This window comes from Gamsiella multidivaricata, assembly GCF_025024155.1.
Source record: "Gamsiella multidivaricata strain RSA 2152 chromosome Unknown BC939scaffold_55, whole genome shotgun sequence".
Lineage (NCBI taxonomy): Eukaryota > Fungi > Mortierellomycota > Mortierellomycetes > Mortierellales > Mortierellaceae > Gamsiella > Gamsiella multidivaricata.
Genome location: NW_026251763.1, coordinates 43683 through 62668, shown reverse-complemented (window position 1 = coordinate 62668; position 18986 = coordinate 43683). Strand labels below are relative to the sequence as shown.

The 18986-nt window shown below is 49.6% G+C and overlaps 8 protein-coding genes across 8 annotated transcripts; 6 read left to right on the top strand and 2 right to left on the bottom strand.

The window, feature by feature from the left end:
- The first annotated feature begins 263 nt into the window (after nucleotides 1-263).
- On the top strand, nucleotides 264-4073 carry BC939DRAFT_458672 (6-phosphofructokinase). The gene is made up of 4 exons (XM_051556634.1): nucleotides 264-706; nucleotides 1226-1604; nucleotides 1696-2591; nucleotides 2704-4073. Exons 1-4 carry the CDS (start codon nucleotides 398-400, stop codon nucleotides 3985-3987), a joined length of 2868 nt encoding a protein of 955 aa, XP_051409797.1. The 5' UTR covers nucleotides 264-397; the 3' UTR covers nucleotides 3988-4073.
- Nucleotide 4074: 1 nt separating this feature from the next.
- Nucleotides 4075-5148, top strand: BC939DRAFT_458671 (ubiquitin-related domain-containing protein). Its single transcript, XM_051556633.1, has 3 exons — nucleotides 4075-4245; nucleotides 4567-4716; nucleotides 4867-5148. Exons 1-3 carry the CDS (start codon nucleotides 4174-4176, stop codon nucleotides 4927-4929), a joined length of 285 nt encoding a protein of 94 aa, XP_051409796.1. The 5' UTR covers nucleotides 4075-4173; the 3' UTR covers nucleotides 4930-5148.
- A 208-nt stretch (nucleotides 5149-5356) lies between these two features.
- On the top strand, nucleotides 5357-6611 carry BC939DRAFT_505268 (folate-sensitive fragile site protein Fra10Ac1-domain-containing protein; the record flags this gene model as incomplete). Its single annotated transcript, XM_051560637.1, has 4 exons — nucleotides 5357-5413; nucleotides 5502-5623; nucleotides 5711-5880; nucleotides 5986-6611. The coding sequence occupies 4 exons, from the start codon at nucleotides 5357-5359 to the stop codon at nucleotides 6609-6611; spliced, it is 975 nt and encodes a 324-aa protein (XP_051409795.1).
- Nucleotides 6612-6806: 195 nt separating this feature from the next.
- On the top strand, nucleotides 6807-10145 carry BC939DRAFT_505267 (Rgp1-domain-containing protein; the record flags this gene model as incomplete). Its single annotated transcript, XM_051560636.1, has 7 exons — nucleotides 6807-7692; nucleotides 7870-8583; nucleotides 8674-8760; nucleotides 8849-9124; nucleotides 9216-9410; nucleotides 9525-9839; nucleotides 9928-10145. 7 exons carry the CDS (start codon nucleotides 6807-6809, stop codon nucleotides 10143-10145), a joined length of 2691 nt encoding a protein of 896 aa, XP_051409794.1.
- Nucleotides 10146-10391: 246 nt separating this feature from the next.
- On the bottom strand, nucleotides 10392-11179 carry BC939DRAFT_458665 (uncharacterized protein). The gene is made up of 2 exons (XM_051556632.1): nucleotides 11043-11179; nucleotides 10392-10840 (listed from the first exon to the last, which is right to left on the bottom strand). The coding sequence occupies exons 1-2, from the start codon at nucleotides 11116-11118 to the stop codon at nucleotides 10413-10415; spliced, it is 504 nt and encodes a 167-aa protein (XP_051409793.1). The 5' UTR covers nucleotides 11119-11179; the 3' UTR covers nucleotides 10392-10412.
- Nucleotides 11180-11293: 114 nt separating this feature from the next.
- Nucleotides 11294-14068, bottom strand: BC939DRAFT_458663 (uncharacterized protein). Its single transcript, XM_051556631.1, has 8 exons — nucleotides 13692-14068; nucleotides 13227-13268; nucleotides 13011-13127; nucleotides 12661-12889; nucleotides 12314-12538; nucleotides 12041-12173; nucleotides 11713-11895; nucleotides 11294-11537 (listed from the first exon to the last, which is right to left on the bottom strand). Exons 1-8 carry the CDS (start codon nucleotides 13894-13896, stop codon nucleotides 11355-11357), a joined length of 1317 nt encoding a protein of 438 aa, XP_051409792.1. The 5' UTR covers nucleotides 13897-14068; the 3' UTR covers nucleotides 11294-11354.
- A 1490-nt stretch (nucleotides 14069-15558) lies between these two features.
- BC939DRAFT_505264 (uncharacterized protein) lies at nucleotides 15559-16874 on the top strand (the record flags this gene model as incomplete). Its single annotated transcript, XM_051560635.1, has 3 exons — nucleotides 15559-16096; nucleotides 16193-16277; nucleotides 16367-16874. The coding sequence occupies 3 exons, from the start codon at nucleotides 15559-15561 to the stop codon at nucleotides 16872-16874; spliced, it is 1131 nt and encodes a 376-aa protein (XP_051409791.1).
- Nucleotides 16875-17304: 430 nt separating this feature from the next.
- Nucleotides 17305-18733, top strand: BC939DRAFT_479152 (uncharacterized protein; the record flags this gene model as incomplete). The annotated part of the gene is made up of 3 exons (XM_051558820.1): nucleotides 17305-17473; nucleotides 17621-17655; nucleotides 17762-18733. 3 exons carry the CDS (start codon nucleotides 17305-17307, stop codon nucleotides 18731-18733), a joined length of 1176 nt encoding a protein of 391 aa, XP_051409790.1.
- Nucleotides 18734-18986: the final 253 nt, after the last annotated feature.

Genomic DNA, 18986 nt, shown 5'->3' with positions numbered 1-18986 from the left:
CTGCGTGGTCTACCTGAGACAAAATATTTTGTTTGCACGGAAGGTTCGATTGTTAGAAGCGTGTGATAATGCGCTGCTCGTGGGCGTGTGTTATCTGGATAGACGCTATTTGTGGAAGTATTTCTTGTCGACAGAGCCAGGGTAATGAAAAGAAAGCACCACCAGAAAAGGAAGACCCGCGTACGGGGACAGAAAGATACGTCGCGAACGCGTTTCAAACCAAATAAGCCGTTTTATCTGAGACAAAGCATTCAGTCCATCGACGATACATGTCCCCTTTTCTTCTTTTTCTCTTCTCTTCGTCCATTTTTCTTTTCTTCATTCCTTCCTCTCATTCTTTCCTTCGCCTTTAGTCATTCCTTCACTTTTTTCATTCGACCATTGCAGCATTCCTACGATGCAGGATCAGTCTAGCAAGATCGTGCTCGAGCAAATCTCACACCTCACCCTGACCGCGCCTACCGACGAAATTTATCATGCCTCGGTTGCTTGGTTCGAGCAGCTTGGCTTGAGGGCTATCTTGACCGAAACCTCTGCTGATACGAAGGCGACCTGGCTCCAGCTTTTCTGCGAGGAGACGTCAACCCATGACCCTGCCATCAAGATTGCATACTCGCCCTCTGGCCTCCGTAAACTGCCCCACTCGACCAAGATGGACTGGCGCAGTGTACCCGCCATTGCCACCATCATCACCAACACACTCAAGGTATGCTGCGAACGAAGCCATGCACTCATCGCTTGTACTATCTTGGTCACGGCTCTTTTATTCCGTGAGAATGATCACAATATGATCACAGTATGACCGCCACCGTGTTATCTCCTGAACGTACAAAGCACAACAAAGTACAGGGCGAATTGGGGCGGTTTGGGCGATTACGATGTAAAGCATATGAACAGGCAGGGCCATTTTGCATTTCAATGGTGTCCAATGGATTCTTTTTGACCCTGTTTGATCATGGATTCGTGAGGAGTTTATCTTTATCGCAGCAGCCACGCAACTTTCGTCGTCGTGGACTGCTGCTTTGTGAGAGCACTTTCCTTATCTCTTGATCAACTTCATATCGTTCATATCGTTCATATCGTTCATATCATACAGTTGTTGATCGGAGAATGACGATGGCCTTCATCGTGAATTGGCTTTCTCCGTATCGAATAAAGATGTTGGCACGCAAAAACACTGGTCGCAAATTGAAAACTAACGTGTCTCATATTCGTATAACCATAGGCAATTGAAGAACTCTTTGCCAGTCTTCCATGGGCTTATCAGCGGTACTCCATTCCATCAAAAGATCCCCTCGCTCAAAGCGAATACTCGGCCATCTATACTCACGATCCCATGAACAACCTTCTGATTTTCACCGATAAGCCTAATCCCTTCGCGTCAAAGAAGAAGACCGAGACTGCACATCACGTGGAAGCCGAGCATACCGAAACTCAACGTCCACAGTTCCAGGCGTTGGAGCAGCCTGATGGAAGAAAACGCAAGATCGCTATTCTGACCTCCGGAGGCGATGCCCCAGGAATGAACGCCTCTGTTCGTGGAGTTGTCAGAGCCGCCATTGTTCGTGGATGTGATGCTTATGCAGTGCATGAGGGTTACCAGGGTATGTTTCCTTCCACCCTAATCACCAAGATTCATTCACCAAGAGACACTATTTACTGATGAGTGGTATTTACATAACTTCCGCAACATAGGTCTTGTGGATGGTGGCAAGATGATCAAAAAGATGGGTTGGGATGATGTCCAGGGATATTTGACCACTGGTGGTACCGTCATCGGAACTGCACGCTGCAAAGCCTTCCGAGAGCGTCCTGGTCGTCTCTCGGCTGCCAAGAACTTGGTTCTGGAGGGTATCGACGCTTTGATTGTCTGCGGAGGAGACGGCTCCTTGACAGGTGCAGATCTCTTCCGAGCTGAGTGGCCCAGCTTACTTGAAGAGCTTGTCAACACAGGCGAGCTGACTCAAGAGCAGGTCGAGCCTTTTTCCAATCTCAACATTGTGGGTCTTGTGGGCTCGATCGATAACGACATGGCCTGCACTGATATCACCATCGGCGCTGTCACTTGCCTTCATCGAATCTGCGAAAGTATTGACTCGATCTCCAGCACTGCATCCAGCCACTCTCGTGCTTTCGTCGTTGAGGTCATGGGCCGCCACTGCGGTTGGCTGGCTCTCATGGCCGGCATTGCCACTGGAGCTGACTTTATCTTCATCCCCGAGCGCCCTCCGTCTGGCGAAGACTGGCAGGACAACATGTGTGCTGAGATCAAAAGGCATCGTGACCTGGGCAAGCGCAAAACCATTGTTATCGTGTGCGAGGGGGCCATCGACAGTAACCTTAATCCCATTACCGCCAAAGACCTGGCAGACCTCTTGACAGACCACTTGCATTTGGATACTCGCATGACCATTTTGGGACACGTCCAACGCGGAGGAGTCCCATGCGCCTTTGATCGCAATCTAGCCACTATGCAAGGAGTGGAGGCTGTCGAGGCCGTCTTGGCTAGTAGACCCGATGTTCCCAGCCCCATGATTGCTATGAACGAGAACAAGATTGTGAGGACCGACTTGATGAAAGCCGTCGCTCTTGTAAGTTTGGATTTAAAGAATTACATTTTCTTTACCTTACAACACCTGCAATGCTTCAATGTCTCCACGCTACTCACATGCGTTGCTTTGCGGCGTGCTTCTTTTGTATTAGACCGGTGAGGTTGCCAAGGCTATTGCTCGCAAGGATTTTATTGGTGCCATGGAGCTGCGCGACCCAGCTTTCAATCAGCAGTACGATCAATTTATCGCTACTACTCTATCTTCGAACGAGCGCTCCTTGCTGACACACGACAAGGAAAACTGCCAGCCCCTACGCATTGGTATCATCAACGTTGGAGCCCCAGCTGGGGGAATGAACGCCGCTGTACGTGCCGCTGTTCGCTATGCCCGCAACCGTGGCCATATCCCGTTCGCTATCCACAATGGTTTCCCTGGACTGATCGCTGGCCAAGTCAAGGAGATGCAATGGATGGATGTCGATGGCTGGATGGCTCATGGAGGAAGTGAGCTGGGTACTAACCGCGACCAGCCTTCTCTTGACCTTGGCATGGTCTCGTATCAGCTTCAGAAGTTCAACATCCAGAGTCTGCTCTTGATCGGAGGTTTCGAGGCTTACACTGCCTGTCTGGAGATGTACAACGCCCGCGAATCATATCCGGCCTTCTGCATGCCGATGGTTCACATTCCCGCAACCATCAGCAACAACGTTCCTGGAACGGAGTACAGTCTGGGATGCGATACCAGTTTGAATGCCATCATGGAAGCTTGCGACGCTATCAAGCAAAGTGCCACCGCCAGCCGAAAGCGCGTCTTTGTTGTGGAGGTCCATGGAGGCAAGTCTGGATTCTTGGCCGTCATGTCTGGACTTGCTGTTGGGGCGACATCTGTGTATATTCCTGAAGAGGGCATCAGCCTGACCCGTTTGCAGAAGGACGTCGCCCACTTGTGTCAGCGATACGCGGAGGATGCAGAGGGCAAATCCCAGGGGCGGGTTTTCATCCGATCAGAGGCCGCCTCCAGGACCTACACAACAGACATTGTGTCCGCCATTATCAAGGAAGAGGGTCATCAGCAGTTCGACTCCAGAACAGCAATCCTGGGACATATTCAGCAGGGCAATTCGCCTTCGCCTCTGGATCGTGTCCGTGCCATGCGTCTGGCGGTCTGCTCAATCGACTTTATGGAAGAAAAAGCGTGTCTCTCTTCCTCTTCTTCATCAAGTGCCTCGAGCGCATCCTCTTCAGGACCGGTTGTGTACAACAAGGACCCAGATAGTATTTCTGTAGCTGGTATCCACGGCAGCAATGTCAGCTTTACTAGCGTTGAAGCCTTGTTGAAGTCCACTGACATGAAGAACCGCAAGCCCACGCAGACATGGTGGATGGACTACAAGCGCAGTTGCAATTTGCTGGCGCGCAGGACCGATCTGCTTTAGATAGAACGCATTATGAGAAAAGATAGCAGTAAAGCACACATGCATTTCGCGGAGAGAAGGTACGCGATGTAGTGGCTTGAGGCCGGTATACCCTTAAGTAGCGCAATTCACAGCTTCTTGAAAACGAAAAGCAAGGAGCGCTCGAGTTCAATCTCCAAACCACTCAACACTGCATTCATATTCACCATGGGCGACGAAGTTGACAAGAAACCCGAGGCCGGATCAGTAGAGCACATCAACCTCAAGGTGGTTGGACAGGTAAGGCAGCGTTGGATCCGTCATTTCTTGTTAAGAGAGCTGTTATGGAGTGGCCTCTGGAAATCAGGACCACGAACCGCCTTTCTCTGGACCGCCATTAGCGTACCTGTTTTTTAACTCGCTATGCCACCGCCGTGAATGCTATGCTGCTCAGCGAAGATTATGTCCGTACTTGTAGGAGGGAATGTGGTCCTTCAGAGTAGCATTGAGCAAATCGATATTCCACCGAGATAAAGAAGTGGCAAAGTGCCACAGTACTCTTACAGTGCCATGGTCTGCGGTATATATTGACATAAAACCTTCTATCACGATTGTACGCAGGACCACTCCGAGGTTTTCTTCAAGATCAAGCGCTCGACACAGCTCAAAAAGTTGATGGAAGCCTATTGTGAACGTCAAGGAAAGGCTGTCACCAGTGTTCGTTTCTTGTACGATGGTGAAAGAATCCAGCCTACCAACACGCCCAACGAGGTATGCTTGATTGCGTTTGCACGATATTCATGCAACACGCAATGGAGCTAGGTTGCTATAAGATACACCATATGCTAGTGCCCTGGTTCACTATGGAATGACATGCCAACACTTATCATTTCGTTCCTACTTTTATACCGAACACGGTAGCTTGAGATGGAGGATGGCGATTCGATCGACGTCATGGTAGAACAAGTCGGAGGAGCCTTTTAAGAGTTTGCTACAATTACACTCTCATTACAGGATTCAGGAGCGTCAGTACTAGTCGTCGAAAGGCCATTTGAAGTTCAAAGGGTCCACCAAAAGTACAGAGGATTATTTTGTCCATTTCTATCTTCATCGCTCTATTCTTTAACATGGATGTCGACGCGTGCTGTCTCAATCTACAGCAGAATGAACTTGATAATAAATGGAAGAACTTTTACATACCGATTGCTTCGTCTGCACAGGTGCATTGGTGGCACTACAGGGAACAGAAATTATGGCCTGCAGAGGTTATATCAAGATCAAGTGGTCTTGAAAGGTTACCCTATCGCGCCGTCTCGACTCGAGGGGCCACAATTTTTTTTTTTTTTTTTTGGTGGCGACATAAAATTTTGGCCTTGACACCCTCTCTTCTCTCTTTCTCAATCGCACCATCATGGACAGGAATCAAATGCAAACGACAAGAAAGCAGGAATTTGCCAGGATGGATTCCGTAAGGATGGCATTTCGAAACTCATTGCATCGCTTCACTTTGAATTCGGCTGAGAATACTAATCGTTTATTTGTCTGTGCCTTCACAGTGGTCAAAGCACAAGCACCTGATCGACAGCTTCGTCAAGTACCACCGGAAATCTGACGAGACCTCGCAACAACAAGATAAATCCTACAAGACGGAGCGGGATATCCTAGTGGAGAATCACCGGTACATACTACCCACCATGGATGAATCTCTTCGATTAACGTTTGCTCGGGCTGATATGATATTCCATATCTGAATGTCCAATATTAGGTTCTTAAGGTCAGAGCAGGATGATCAGGACTTGGCTTGGGAGGAGCGCATTGCGAAAAAGTACTACGATAAACTATTCAAGGAGTATGCGCTCGTGGAACTCAAGTACTATAAGGAAGGCCGTATCGCCATGCGTTGGCGAAACGAGGGCGAGGTTTTTCGCGGCAAAGGTGGGAGCAAAGCTCTTCATGATCACTATATAATGCTTGCGACAGAACTTGTTTTGCGCGCTTTACTGACAGTCTCGACTTTCTTTTTCCTCAAATTCTTGTTAGGACAATTCACTTGCGGAAACTTACAGTGTGATGAATTGAAGGGTCTTCAGAGCTGGGAGGTCAATTTCGGATATGTGGAACAGAGCGAGAAGAAAAACGCGTTGGTCAAGGTCCGACTCTGCGAGAGGTGCTCGCACAAACTCAATTACAAGACGCCGCAGAAACGGGCTGCTTCCCAGCAAGATCCCTTGGTCCTCGGTTCTGCGACCAAAAGCGATGGGAGAGCCACGCACAAGCGAAGGCTATCAGGAGATGGCGACCTTAGAGATGTTGGGCAGGACAAGGAACGGAAGAGACCAATTGATATAAACGAGCCTAAGGGGCGGGAGAAAAGAAGTCGAAGCCATGATGGCAGTGGCGATGATTATGACAGACACTATTCGCGCGAAAGATCTCGAAATTCGTCAAGGAGACACAGGGAAGAACCACGATCGAGCCGGAGTAACAATAGCAAGGATACAAAGGGCCATAGTAATCATCAAAGGGATAGAGGATCGTCACGACCATCGAGGGTACCAGGCGGTGAAGAGGGTGAGAAGCATACTGAAACCCCAGGTCAAGGCACATCAGAGGGGGATGGATCCAGGCTAGATACAAGGGCGATCTTTGAAGGACTCTTCAAGTGAGACGCACATCCATGTGACTACAATTATTAGACGCGCTTTGTGCTCTGCTCAAATCGACGGACACGCTTTAGCTTTGTCTCTCCAGCCCACTGCTTCTTCTGTTTCATCAGCAGCGATCGATTGCACAACCTGGATCCACACAGTCTTCTTGCTCCTCCTCCATCCCATCTTGACTTCACTTCGAACTGACGGACGATGCCCATCTCGGTCAGGGCTACGTTTGCGCAGGAGGGCGTCTTCTTCGCGGGCGAGAAACTCAACTGCACCATCATCTTCACCAACGACTCGACCTCACCTGCCTCTGGCTCAACCAATGGCCAGCACCACCAAGGCTCTGCTTTGCCACCAAGACCCTCGCTCTCGTTCCAACGCAAACCACAACTGCATCAGGACCAACAGCAGTCGCATCATAACGACAGTAACGGCCAAGGCAACGGACAACATGCTCAACCTCCATCATCCAGATCATCCAGCGCGCAGGCCATAGCTGAAGCGAATCGCGACAGGCCACCGAACTCACCGCCGATCTCATCCTTGGCAGTTTCACCCCAAAACCTACACTCTACTTCGCCTCCCAGACTGGACACCAAGGGCCAAGGTCGACCGACAACCACTCAGGCAGGCGCTGACTCTTCCCAAGAGCACGGCAGCAAAGTTCGTCCCCGGTCAGATATGCCCCAGCAGCGTCCTGTCACCACTACAAGCAGAGCCCTTAGTCAGACACGGGTATCGTCAGACATTAGTCACATCGATGTTAATTTGCGCGGACAGCCGGGATCGAGCAACAAGGACAGCCAGTTAACTAAGGATCGCGAGCAGGAGGAGCAGGAGGAGCAGGAGCAAACAATCGCCGCGCCGCATCACAGTGAAGCCAGCAGCCCCATACATTTTCCAGACTCTCCAATACCTCGACAGCAACAATTGATGCAGGAGCAGCAACAACAGGATGAGTTGCAGCAGACGGCATCTTCCCCTGGTCTCTTGGGCTTGGCCAGCTATGTATATCGCTCAGCCTCGTTTTCATCGCTGGCATCCGCGTTCGGTCTTTCAGGTGGAGAGTCGGAGCCAATACAAACATATGGTAAGCTGTAGGCTCATGCAGAGTTGCTGTTCTCGTAATCAGGTCTATGATCTTGTCCTGGCTGGCTGCAGCGTAGATAGAGATTCAATCCACATCTATGTACTGGTCAGCTATGTATTCTTACTGACATTGTCTGCCCCTTATCTTCCATTCAATGGCTCTTGATCTCATTGGTAGACGAGAAAAAGCTGCCACCATTACCTCCGCCTGGATCTGAGAACACTGAGAGGGAACAATTACTAACAACACTATCTTCAGTGCAGATCATGTCGCCAGAAAACGAGGAAGAAAAGTCGACAAGAGAGTCTCTACAGGGCAACAGCGATCTGGAAAACGGGAAATCGACTCAGCCAAATGTCGACCCGGATCAATTGGCGCGGTTCGGGACACCAGTAGGTCTTGGCTTGGGTGTGCACGGCGGCCATTCTAGGACTGCGACAGACGGAAGTATGACTGGATTGAACGAGCGCATGATCGAACTGCAGGTCACCGACAATGCCGATACTCAGTCCATGGTGGATGACGGTGAATATCAGACGCCTCGACCATCCATGGACTACTCTACACGGTCATCCATGCAGAGTGTCCGCGGACCTTTCCAGCCCCAGTTCTTTGAATCGCGAACGCGCAGGTCATCACTCATGTCCACCCATTCGATCTACTCCAGTTCAAGAAGCTTTTCTGCTCAAGGATCAAAGAAGGAAGCATTGCTGTGGGGCTCTGTACAGGTGGTTGGCCAGTTCATGGTCGATGGTTCGTTTATTCGGCAGCAAGGATTCGAATCACTAAAAACAAAGACCATGTATCGACCCACGGGAAGTTCAGGGGGAGGCGCCATCGGCGGTGGAACCTTGGGAACAGTCAACTCATCTGACTGGAGGGATCGAGCAAGTATGTGGGACGAAGAAGTATGCCTTTTTGGTTGTATGCGGCGACATGATTGCTAACCCACGCACTCTATCATATGTAACCTATGTGTAGATGCAAACCGACTGTTTCCTGTATTTTCAACGCCCCCATCAATTCTTTTTGTCGACTTACAGCTTGCTCCCGGTGAATCGACCTCATGTATGTGATGATGATAAATAACGTTGCCGTACGCTGTGGCGCATCACAGACAGTTGACAGGATATGCGCGACTTTTTGGAAATACTAGATTCCTACCAGATCGAGCTCCCGGCAGACTTGCCACCGTCACACCGCGGCAAGACGATCAGATTCGCCTACAACCTAGTACTTGGAGTTCAGCGTGGAAGTGTCCATACCCCAGCCAAAAGTGTCCAGCTACCCTTTCGGCTCTACAACAACATTTCGGAGCTGGGCACTAGGCCTGTATATGACTTAATGAGCCCTGTTATCTTGCACAAGGACACTGCGATCTCAAACGTTGTAGGCGAGGGACGAGCACCTGAGAAACCTCTTGAGAATTCAAGTATGCTACCTCGCGATATACCTGATGTCGTTTCAAACATTAAACTGAGGACCGGAACTTACACCTTCGTCACAATTATCTTTCATCTCAGAAACCGCACGGAAGCAGTTTGAGGACTATGTGGACGAGCTTTTAAGGAACATTAAGCCGAGCGGCGAGGAACTTGGTCCGGCGCAAGCGCGTGAGCTGACTCGTCGCGAGAGCGACGCATACAAGGACGAAGAAGCTGTACTTTCACATACATGTCTGGAAAAAGTCGCATTGCTTTCTAGATCGACCAGTGCAGGTGAGGATTATGAACGAATAGTGTATGGGTTGAGGGCTCTACACGGTATCAAATGCAACGACTCTTTTAGCTAAGCGGATGTCTTCCTTTCTTTCATTTCGATCGTGTTTTCAGCGAGTTACGATATTTGTAAGAACAACGTTCCAGTGGCCAAGCTTTCGTTGATCAAGACAAGGTTCAAACTGGGAGAGAATGTTTACGGGATTATATCGTTTGCCACGCGCGAGATCCCTACGTATCAAATATCGGTGACACTGGAGACCGTGGAGGCGATTGAACCCAGCTATGCATGCCGTAGCGCAGCTCAGACAGTCAAGTTAACAAAACGCGTCCATGCAGAGCTGCACGAGTCTTGTATTGACACCATGCGTACGTCTTTTTCGCTCTGCATCCCACCCACTGCTACGCCTGAGTTCAAGACATCGACGCGTAAGGATGATAATCGCTGATGATGATGTTTCGTCCTTTGGATAAAATGCTGCCCGCTAACATCGGATTTATTAAACATCTCTTTCAGTGACGCTGAAATGGTACATTCGCGTCGAGTTCATCACAGGCCCAGCAAACCAGCCCCGATTCAAGATGACGAGTGTTGATGAGAGACGGTCCCAGTACCAGGCAGTTGAGTCCCTGTTGACGGAAAGTTTTGATTGCTCAGTTCCGATCCAGGTCTACCCTACCTCGTACGAAACTGGAGCACTCTTCCCTCCTTCTGTAGCATTCAGTCTTGTGTAGAGGGAAAGAGAGAGAGAGAGAGAGAGAGAGAGAGAGAAAGAACATTCGTGATAGACTGATTTACGTCGATCACAAAATCAAAGGCGGCGTAATACAGATCTCTCTTGTTGGAGACCAAGACTAATGCTTTAAATTTTCATGAATGTGTTCTATGTTTTATTTGATGATATAGTTGAACTTCTGTGCCTTATCATGTCTGTCTTTAAGAAATAGGCCCATTGTTGCTTTTTTTTCTTTTTTCCTTTTTTTTTTTTTGTTTTTTTTTTTTTACAGAGAAGCGCCAGCCTGTGATGATGGCATGTTGGTTGTTGTCGTTGCAGCGGGGTTGATGACGGTTGAACTTGATGCCTTGACGGCCTCCTGAGCCTCTGTTGAAAGTGTTGTCGAGTTTGATTTCTGCATGAGGACATAGTTGTTCATGGCCTTCTTGGCCTGCTTGGCCTTCAAGACCTCGACCAACTTGGCCCTCAATTCCTGTCCCTTGGCACCGAGCAGATCAGGGCGGGTCTCGAGCAGGTAACGGTCAAGACCACCCTTCTTATCGACGGTGCGGATGACGGAGGTGGTCATGTTGAGCTTGATCCAGTCGTTCAAGGTCTCGGAGAAGAGGCGTTTGGCCTGGACGTTGGGGAGCCATGTGCGGCGGGTCTTGGTCTTGGAGAAAGGGACGTTGTTACCGAACTGGATCTGCTTGCCTACGATAGTTTTTTTTGTGGAAAGGTCGTTAGGGGATGTTTGATAGCGCAATCCAAGGTGGTGGTGTTGATAAATGTCGAAATGGCTTCAGAGGCTCCGTGAACAGGCCTTGCCACACGTTCTGTAGAAAAAAAAGTCTGTCCTGGAGCGTTTTCTCTGAATCCTGAATGGTGTAGGTGGAAGAAAGGTGCTGAGGTATACCTCCAAAGAGACCGCGCTGAGCGCGCTTGAAGGGCGCCTTGGCCAGTTGGACGATAGACGACGTGGTGGATAACATGGTTGGTTTTATGAATGTAGATGAATGGAACTAGCGCTTTTGAGGCGGGGGAGGAGCTGGGGGGCGGGAAGGAAACTGTTGTTTTTGTCCGGGGATCGGTGACTGTCTGACAAAGGGGAGTTTAATTAAGGGCTCTTTGCAGATGCAGAACCGAAAAAAAAAAAAAAAAAAAATGGTGGCAATAAAAAAAAAGCTACATTGGGTTTTTGTATTGTCTATTTTCGGGTGTCGATCGATCATCCCAAGGAAACGGGTAGGAAATTCCCTACGATGACGGTTGGGATATTATACTTGTCGCGTCGGATTGTGAAGGAAAAGCAGCAGGAGATGACGTTCTGGCTCTCGGGGTCGGGGTTCTTGAGCAGACATGAAGTCAGCACGGCCTTTTGACCTGCATCGAACGCAATGTTTCCGTATTTCTATAGCGATTATACCAAGAGAAATGTATTATTAAAAAAAAATGTCACGATCGTTAATAAAGATGCGCTATTTTGTGATCTATCGCAAGGCTAGTTTGGGATTCTTGAGCAGAATGATGCCTTCTTTTTTTTTTTCTTTTTTTTTTTATCTGCTGTTTTTTTCAACGGATCTTACCTCCCAGTAGTTCACTGCAGACTCTTCGGCCATGAGTTCGTATATACAGAGGCGGCCTTCGCGAAGCATCTCCAGGGGCACGTTGACGAGTGCGGCAAATTCTTTGTTGCCCTTGTAGATCTCGCCAGTTCGGCGCCAGAGACATGCAGGTATCCCCATGGAACTGAACACGCGATCGTAATCCTTTCATTTGTAAGATAATAATAATGATAAAAAATAAAAAAGGGCTTCTTAGTTCATTCGACCCTGTTATCAACGACATGGAAGCTTCTTTTTTTTTTTTTTTTTTTTTTTGCAGAGTTCGTTGCCCCAGTTTTTTTTGACTTACAAGCAAGAGACGCTCAAAGGCTTCTTCGACGAGAACCAAATCGATATCTGTCAAGGACTGAGCCACGCTCCTAAACGCCGGTCGGAATGTGCCCATGACATTCAATATCCTCTGCCGGCTGATATTTGACATGCTGTACAGAAGAAGAAGAAAAAAAAAAGAGAGAGAGAGAGAGATCTCCACGTTAGTAATTTTCTCCGCACCTTTCCTCGGCTCCGTTCATAATGCGTACTCTCCAGTCCATGCAGGAAAAAAAGAAGGGGGAAAACTTACTTGCTGTCCATATACTTCTGCAGACGTGAATATCCATTGACGTAGTTATACGGTTTCAGGAACCCGGCCTCGAATTTGGCATTGATCACCTGCGTCAGCCGATCCTCGTTCGTGCCGTCGCTTGGATTGGCCGCGGTCAAGAAGAACTTTTCGGTCGTGTTGACGGGCATCCCTTGATCGGAGAACAAGGCCTGGGGATCGCCTTCCAGACTGTTTAAAAAATCACTGCAGAAACAATTTTTTGCAGGAGGATGAAGGGTTAGAAAAGATCTGTGGGCAAAAAATAAAATAGAATAAAAAAAACTCAAAAGGGCACACTCTGTGAAGTGCAAACAAATAACACGGACCTGATCACGGTGAACTCGTTTCCCATATGTTCACTCGCAAAGGTCAAGGGCGTGACGGGCAGGGTAGCCAATGGGTTGTTGAATCCTCCATACATCTGTATGCCGCTCATGTTACTCTGCTGAATATTCTGTTGTTGTTGTTGTTGTTGCTGCTGCTGTTGCTGCTGATGTACTTGACCCGGTTGTGCTATATGGTTCTGTAATGGCTGTTGCTGCTGCATCCTTTTGGCTAGTTGACCAAAAAGAAAAGAATAAAAAGTCCATTAATTGAGATGGCCTGAGCAGCAACGGCTCCACAGCAACTTTTTCTTTTTCTTTTCAGACAAAGAGCTGATTCTTTGAACGTTTACCATCGTCCGCGTTCCCGTTGGAAGCTTGGTTTTGTACTGCTGCCAACTGCGATGGTTTCGGTTCATCGTGACATAGATGTCCGATATTTCGTTTGATACATCGTTGGCACGGTCTGCCTAGAGATACAAAAAAACAAGAACAAATGAACATTGCAATTTTGAAAAAATATCTGTTCACTTCCGCCCTTTCGTTCTCGTCGACGGATCGTTGCATACCATCGTCGCATGTCATATGTGACCGTCGGCAGTAAACACATGCTAGATTAGGAGAAGAAAAAAAAGGAAAAAAAGGCATGTAGATATTAATGATCAGTCATGGTGCGTTATAACAACGAAAGCAACAGCAGGTCGATAAGGGCATAGATCACAGGTCGCACGCGTCTGGGAAGTAAGGTTGCATTTCCAGTTGATAATGCGAAAAACGACATAGAAGAGCGGAAGAGTCCGTGGACTTATTTGGTGGATAATAATTATGACACGGGCAAACACCATCAAAACAACAAACAAACGAAACAGATCCGAGGGCAAGTCAATTGGATATCGGGGGGATGGTGTCTTTTGTGAGCACTGTTTTTATCCGGCTCGATCTGTCGTTGTGAAGAGAACGGAGCAATTGATCTATGTGTGAAGCCATCTGCGGTATGTATAGTGTGTAGGGAGGGGATGGGTGTTTTTTTTTACCATGGGTGACCTTGCGTCGTTTAGGGCCAGCTCGCTTCTTCTTTGCTTCGGCTGCAGCCTCATCGTCGAGTTGCTGCTGAGTCTTGTTGCCGTTGTCTGGTGTTGTTGAGGAAGGCTGCCTGCCCTGAAGCTGGATGTTGTTGCTGTTGTTGTTGCTGTTGTTGTTGTTGTTGGCATGGGTACCGACGTCGTTACTGGTGTTCATACTGAAGAAAAGGGTGCCAGACAAAATTGGGCGAAGTGGTGGCGAGACAATTTATATTTTTGGATCTACAGTAGCAATTGATAGTCGAGCAGGCCAGGACGAGGGGCCGAGCTGTCGAGGAGCGAAGAGGAATGCGAAAAAGAGAATGAGGATGAGGAGTGAGTGGAATGTGTGAAAAAAAAGACGAGTTACTGGGCACAAGTGCCTGGCTTTATAAACAAGTTTTGCTTTGTCCAATTGAATAGGCTGCCGCTATTGTATTCGAGTGTGCACCTACTACGCACATGGAACAGGGGGGAACTCAGCCATGGAGTCATCTCACGCAATGGACGCTCTGCACCCCACTCTCTCCCCTCTCGGCGGAGTTTCCTTTTCATTCGAGCAGAGAAAGAAAGAAAAATTCCTAGTTATCATGGGGAAACCAACCATCTCCCTGTGAACGACCACATCCCTAGGCATGATGACTCTGAAGGAGGGCGTCCTTACTCTTGCACTCCAGTGTGTGGGGATCGCGTAATGAATGGACCCAGCATCTTCTGCGCCGTGGTCAAGGGAAAATATCCACATTGGGGTGGAGTTCTCTGGGAGGCGGGGAAAATAATGGAGCGGTCCTATGTGGGCCGTGCAATTGCCAAGCAGCAAAGCAATTCGAGTCCATCGATATCAACCATCTTTTAACACTAAAAGAACACTTGTTCGTGGCTGTGCCCTGCACTACTCCATCATTCCGAAGTTGTTCCTCATTCATATTTCTCGGTGAACATTCTTGTCACCTGCAGGACCTGTTATATTGCGCCCAGGGTCTTTATTTCTTCTGCTCACCGTCAACAGCGCAGCACATCCGAATGTCCGAACAGTCGAGAGAAGGTATATCTATCGGACTATATGGGTCCGGATACCCCCACATCCATCACTCGTTCTCCTTGGAGCATAAGCCTATTTTGAGCACAAACCGCGTCCTACATCTCCCGCTCTGTTTTCCTTCTAGACAGCACCCCACCTCCAGAGCAGTGGGCACAGACACCCAGACACACAGACACCCAAGCCCACGGAGACACAGACACACAGACACACAGACACACGCTCCCCCTCCCCCTCTCTGGAGGGTTACGCGCCAGACAAAGACCGCGTTTGACCCAAGGGCCGTTGGTTGGTCCGCTTTGGAGCAGTCGGGGCCCTTTGGGCTCTTGAACAGGACTGGGTCTCAGTCCGGGCTTGGACTGGGTCGGAACACGTCAGGTGCTCGCCCTCGTCCTGGTCGGGCCATGGCCAGGCCCTGCAATAGGTCCAGTGCTCTCGCTTTGCGTTTGCGCTTGTTTTTATACCCTCCTCCCTATCCTGGGCATTTTCCCGTCGAAGGGGGTGGAAGGAGTGGAAGGGGGGGACTTGGAAGGCATCCAGGCCGCCAGTAATCGCCCTCCACCCTCCTCCCTCCAGTCCGTGCTGTCGTCAGGTCTTCCTTCATACTTCCTGTCCCCTACTTCTCCACACTTTCCCTCCCCCAAACTGCTTTCCACCACCATTCCTCTCTCTTTCCCCGGTCTCTCTCTCTCTCCTCCTCCTCCCCTTTCCCCCCCCCCCCCCCCCCCCCTCCTCCTCCTCAACCCCCCTCGGGCCCCATCGATTCCCCCGTTCCCCCTTCTCTCTGTCTTTCCGGGACAAATGGCTAGTAATGGTGTGAACCAAGAAGCCCTTTATATCGCCCTCGAATACGTCAGCATCGTCCTCTTCCTCTTCCTTCTCTTCCACTGCGCCTACCGCGGCATCAACTATCTCCTCCAGATCTTCTGCGTCGCAGCCATCATCAACAACATCAACGAGTCCATCCTTGTCCTCTACTATGGAGGCCAGGATTTGGCCCCCGTCCGGGGTACAGATGCCTGCATCGTCTCGGCCTTCTTTGAGCAGTACGTCCCCATCGTCCTCACCCTGCTAGCGGCCTGCATGGGTATAAATATCTGGCGGCTGATTGTATGGCAGAGCAAACGCACAGAGCGACAGATGCTTCCGTGGTACTGCCTGTTTGCGTTTGGGGTCCCGTTTGTCTCTGTTGTGATTGACATCATCCTCCTGAGGAACGAGCCGGAATGGATGGCCTATCCACGGCGCTATTTCTGTGATTTGAAGGAGACTAATGTGACCCTTGCGACGTTCGCCATCCCGATGGTCGTGGGGGCATTTGCAGGCATTCTTTTTACATGTAAGAGTAATAAGATCGGGGCAGGGGCAGACGACGTCCAAGGGCTGTCACCAGGTTATTAATATATAGTATTTGCTCTTTTAGTGCTAACGGTAGTGTGCCTTGTGCGGCACTACCATCAGATACGTCGAACTGTTAACCTCTCGGGATTAAATACCAACCGCATAGTCTTTGAATTAAGGTAACGAACGGTCTGGTTCATTTGTTATTTTCTGTTATTTATTTTAAAAAGTATCCACATGATGCTCACTGAAACTCTGTTCGTTTTAGCCATTGCATCCGTTTGATTATCTTCTGCCTATCATTCGGTGCCATTGTTGCGATGGCGATCCTACCAAGACTTATCCAGATGAATACCGTCCATCCCAACTACGACGAGTCCTCAAAGCTCTCGACGTTTTCGGACTACAGCGGCAGTCTTGTTGGCTACTTCATCTTCCTCGTCTTTGGCACGACCAAGGAGTCGATGCGGACGCTGTGGATGATCCTTTCGACTTGTTGGCGATTCTGCACGTGTACCAGAGTGAGGAGGAGGAGGAGAGAAGCACAGGATGCGGAGTCGGGCGGAGACCAGGACACACCGTCGGTGAACTCGCTGAGCTTCCAGGATACGATGATGTTGAACAGCAACGCAAGCACGTCGTCGCGGATACCAGAGCCTGCACCAGCGGACTATACCAATTCTTCGACTAATTCACAAGCATACCCCAAGACAGCGGGAGCTGAGAGGATGGAGAGCCATCGGGGGCAAGAAGAGCCAAGGGAGCAGGCCGCATAGCCACGGTGTTTAGAACAGAGTAATAAAGCCCTCTCTCTGCCCTTACAGCAGTGTCGACATGCTCGTTGCATCATCGTCCGCGGACTGCGCTCTGCTCTCAGATCGTCCAGGGTGTGCGCATATCCGCCCAGATATAGTCATAAACGCGTCGCGCGTACTGCAGATTCATGCGTCTCAAGTGGGTGAGACCTTGCTTTCCATTCCAAGCTGGTCTGTTTCTTGCACCGAATCCTTTACTCGTCTGCTCGTCATCTATTTCTTCCTCCACCTCTTTTCCCCCGGCTCCTTCTCCTCTCTTCTCTCCATTTCTCTTCATCAACCAACCCATTCATCCTTTGGCCATCATTCTATTCTCATCCCCACGCCATATCCATATCCCATATCATCCGATTCCACTTCCCAACCACACCCGCACAACTCCCTCCCGACTATGGCCCATTTTCAGGCTTCTGCCATAGTCAGCAACGCCTTGTTTGCTAGCATCGTCGCCCTCGCCGGCGGCTTTGTCTATTGGTACATGGCCACCACAGAGGAGCAGCGTGCCGCACAGCGCGAACAGCTCAAGGACAAGGTCTCGAATGCTGCACAGCAGGTTTCCGGTAAGAATACTTTTCACAAAGAAAAGAAAAAAAAAAAAAAAAAAAAGGGGAGGGGAGACGCATTGAAAAAGTTGACCGTTATGTGTGTAACATGGAACATGGATATCCTGATCCTGATGCAGCACGCTTTCTTTCCTCTCTGCACAGATGTCACGGATGATGCTCTCAAGGAAGCAGAAAAGGTATGATTTATTTTAATGCGGTTACCAGTCTGTGCTCGTCACGAATGACATCGTCAATCCAAATATCAGTACTAACCTTTTTGATATCTGATGTCACCTCCAATAGCTCGGTGAACAGGCCAAAGAAAAAGCGTCCCATGCTGCTGAGGACGCCCAGGTGAGGCTGAACAAGGCTTCTGAAAAGGTTCAAAAGAAGGCGGGGGAGATGGCGGACCAGGCCCGCGATCTCGCCGCCGAGGGTCTTGACAGGACTGCAACAGCCATCAAGTCAGGTGCAGACAAGGTCGCCGATGCCGCTGACAAGTTGGGTGACAAAGTTGAGGAAGGCGTCGAGGCCTCCAGAAAGAACATCAAGAAGGCTAAAGAAAACGTCAAGGGTACTGCCGATGATGCCCATGGCAACATCAAAGAGGGCGCTAAGAACGCCGAAAAGACTGCCAAAAACGCAAAGGACAACGTCAAAGAGACCGCCAAGGAGACCGCCGAGAATGTCAAAGAGGGAGCCGAAGACGTTGCCGATGATGTGAAGGACGGTGCCAAGAAGGTCAAGAAGGATGTGGAGGATACAACTGATGATGTGAAGCGCGGCGCTAAGAAGACCAAGGAGGACGTCAAGGACACGGCCAAGGATGTCAAGAAGGGTGCTGAGGATACCAGCAAGGATGCTAAGCACGCCGCCAAGGACGCCAAGGAGAACGCTAAAGATGGAGCCAAGAGCGCGAAGAAGAACGTCGAGGGTGGCGCAAAGCGCACGAAAGACTCTGCCAAGGACAAGACCGATGATCTTCCGGATGAGTTCGAGGATACTGTCGATGATTTCGAGGATGCCCGTGCGCACGCCAAGGACGGAGCCAAGAAGGCAGCAAAGGATAGCAAGCACACAGCCAAGAACAACCAGACCCATACCAGCAACCTGAAGACGCATTCCAACCGCGGTGTCCATGCTGAACACAAGGACGATTCGTCGATCCCTGTTCCACACGCTGACTCGGGTCACCGCAACAAGTCCTCCCAGGCGATGGACAAGATGAGCCCGGACGAGCACCATGTCATCGGTAATGATTTGGAGATCCAATAAGAATTCTCTCTTTGCCACTGTTAGGAGCTATGGTTAGTTGCCTTGGACGGAAATTGGATATGCTCAATGGATCAATGTTGGATAGGGCAGTGGAATGTTGACGTGCTATATCCTTCATCAGTGTTCTGATCGGCTGCTTACAACGGTTTCTTTATTCCTTAATCTCCCCTTGTCTTCACAGATGTCGAGCACTCTGAGCTGAGGGTTGAAGCCCCCGAGTTCCACCCCAAGCATGCCGTCGCTTAAAGGATAT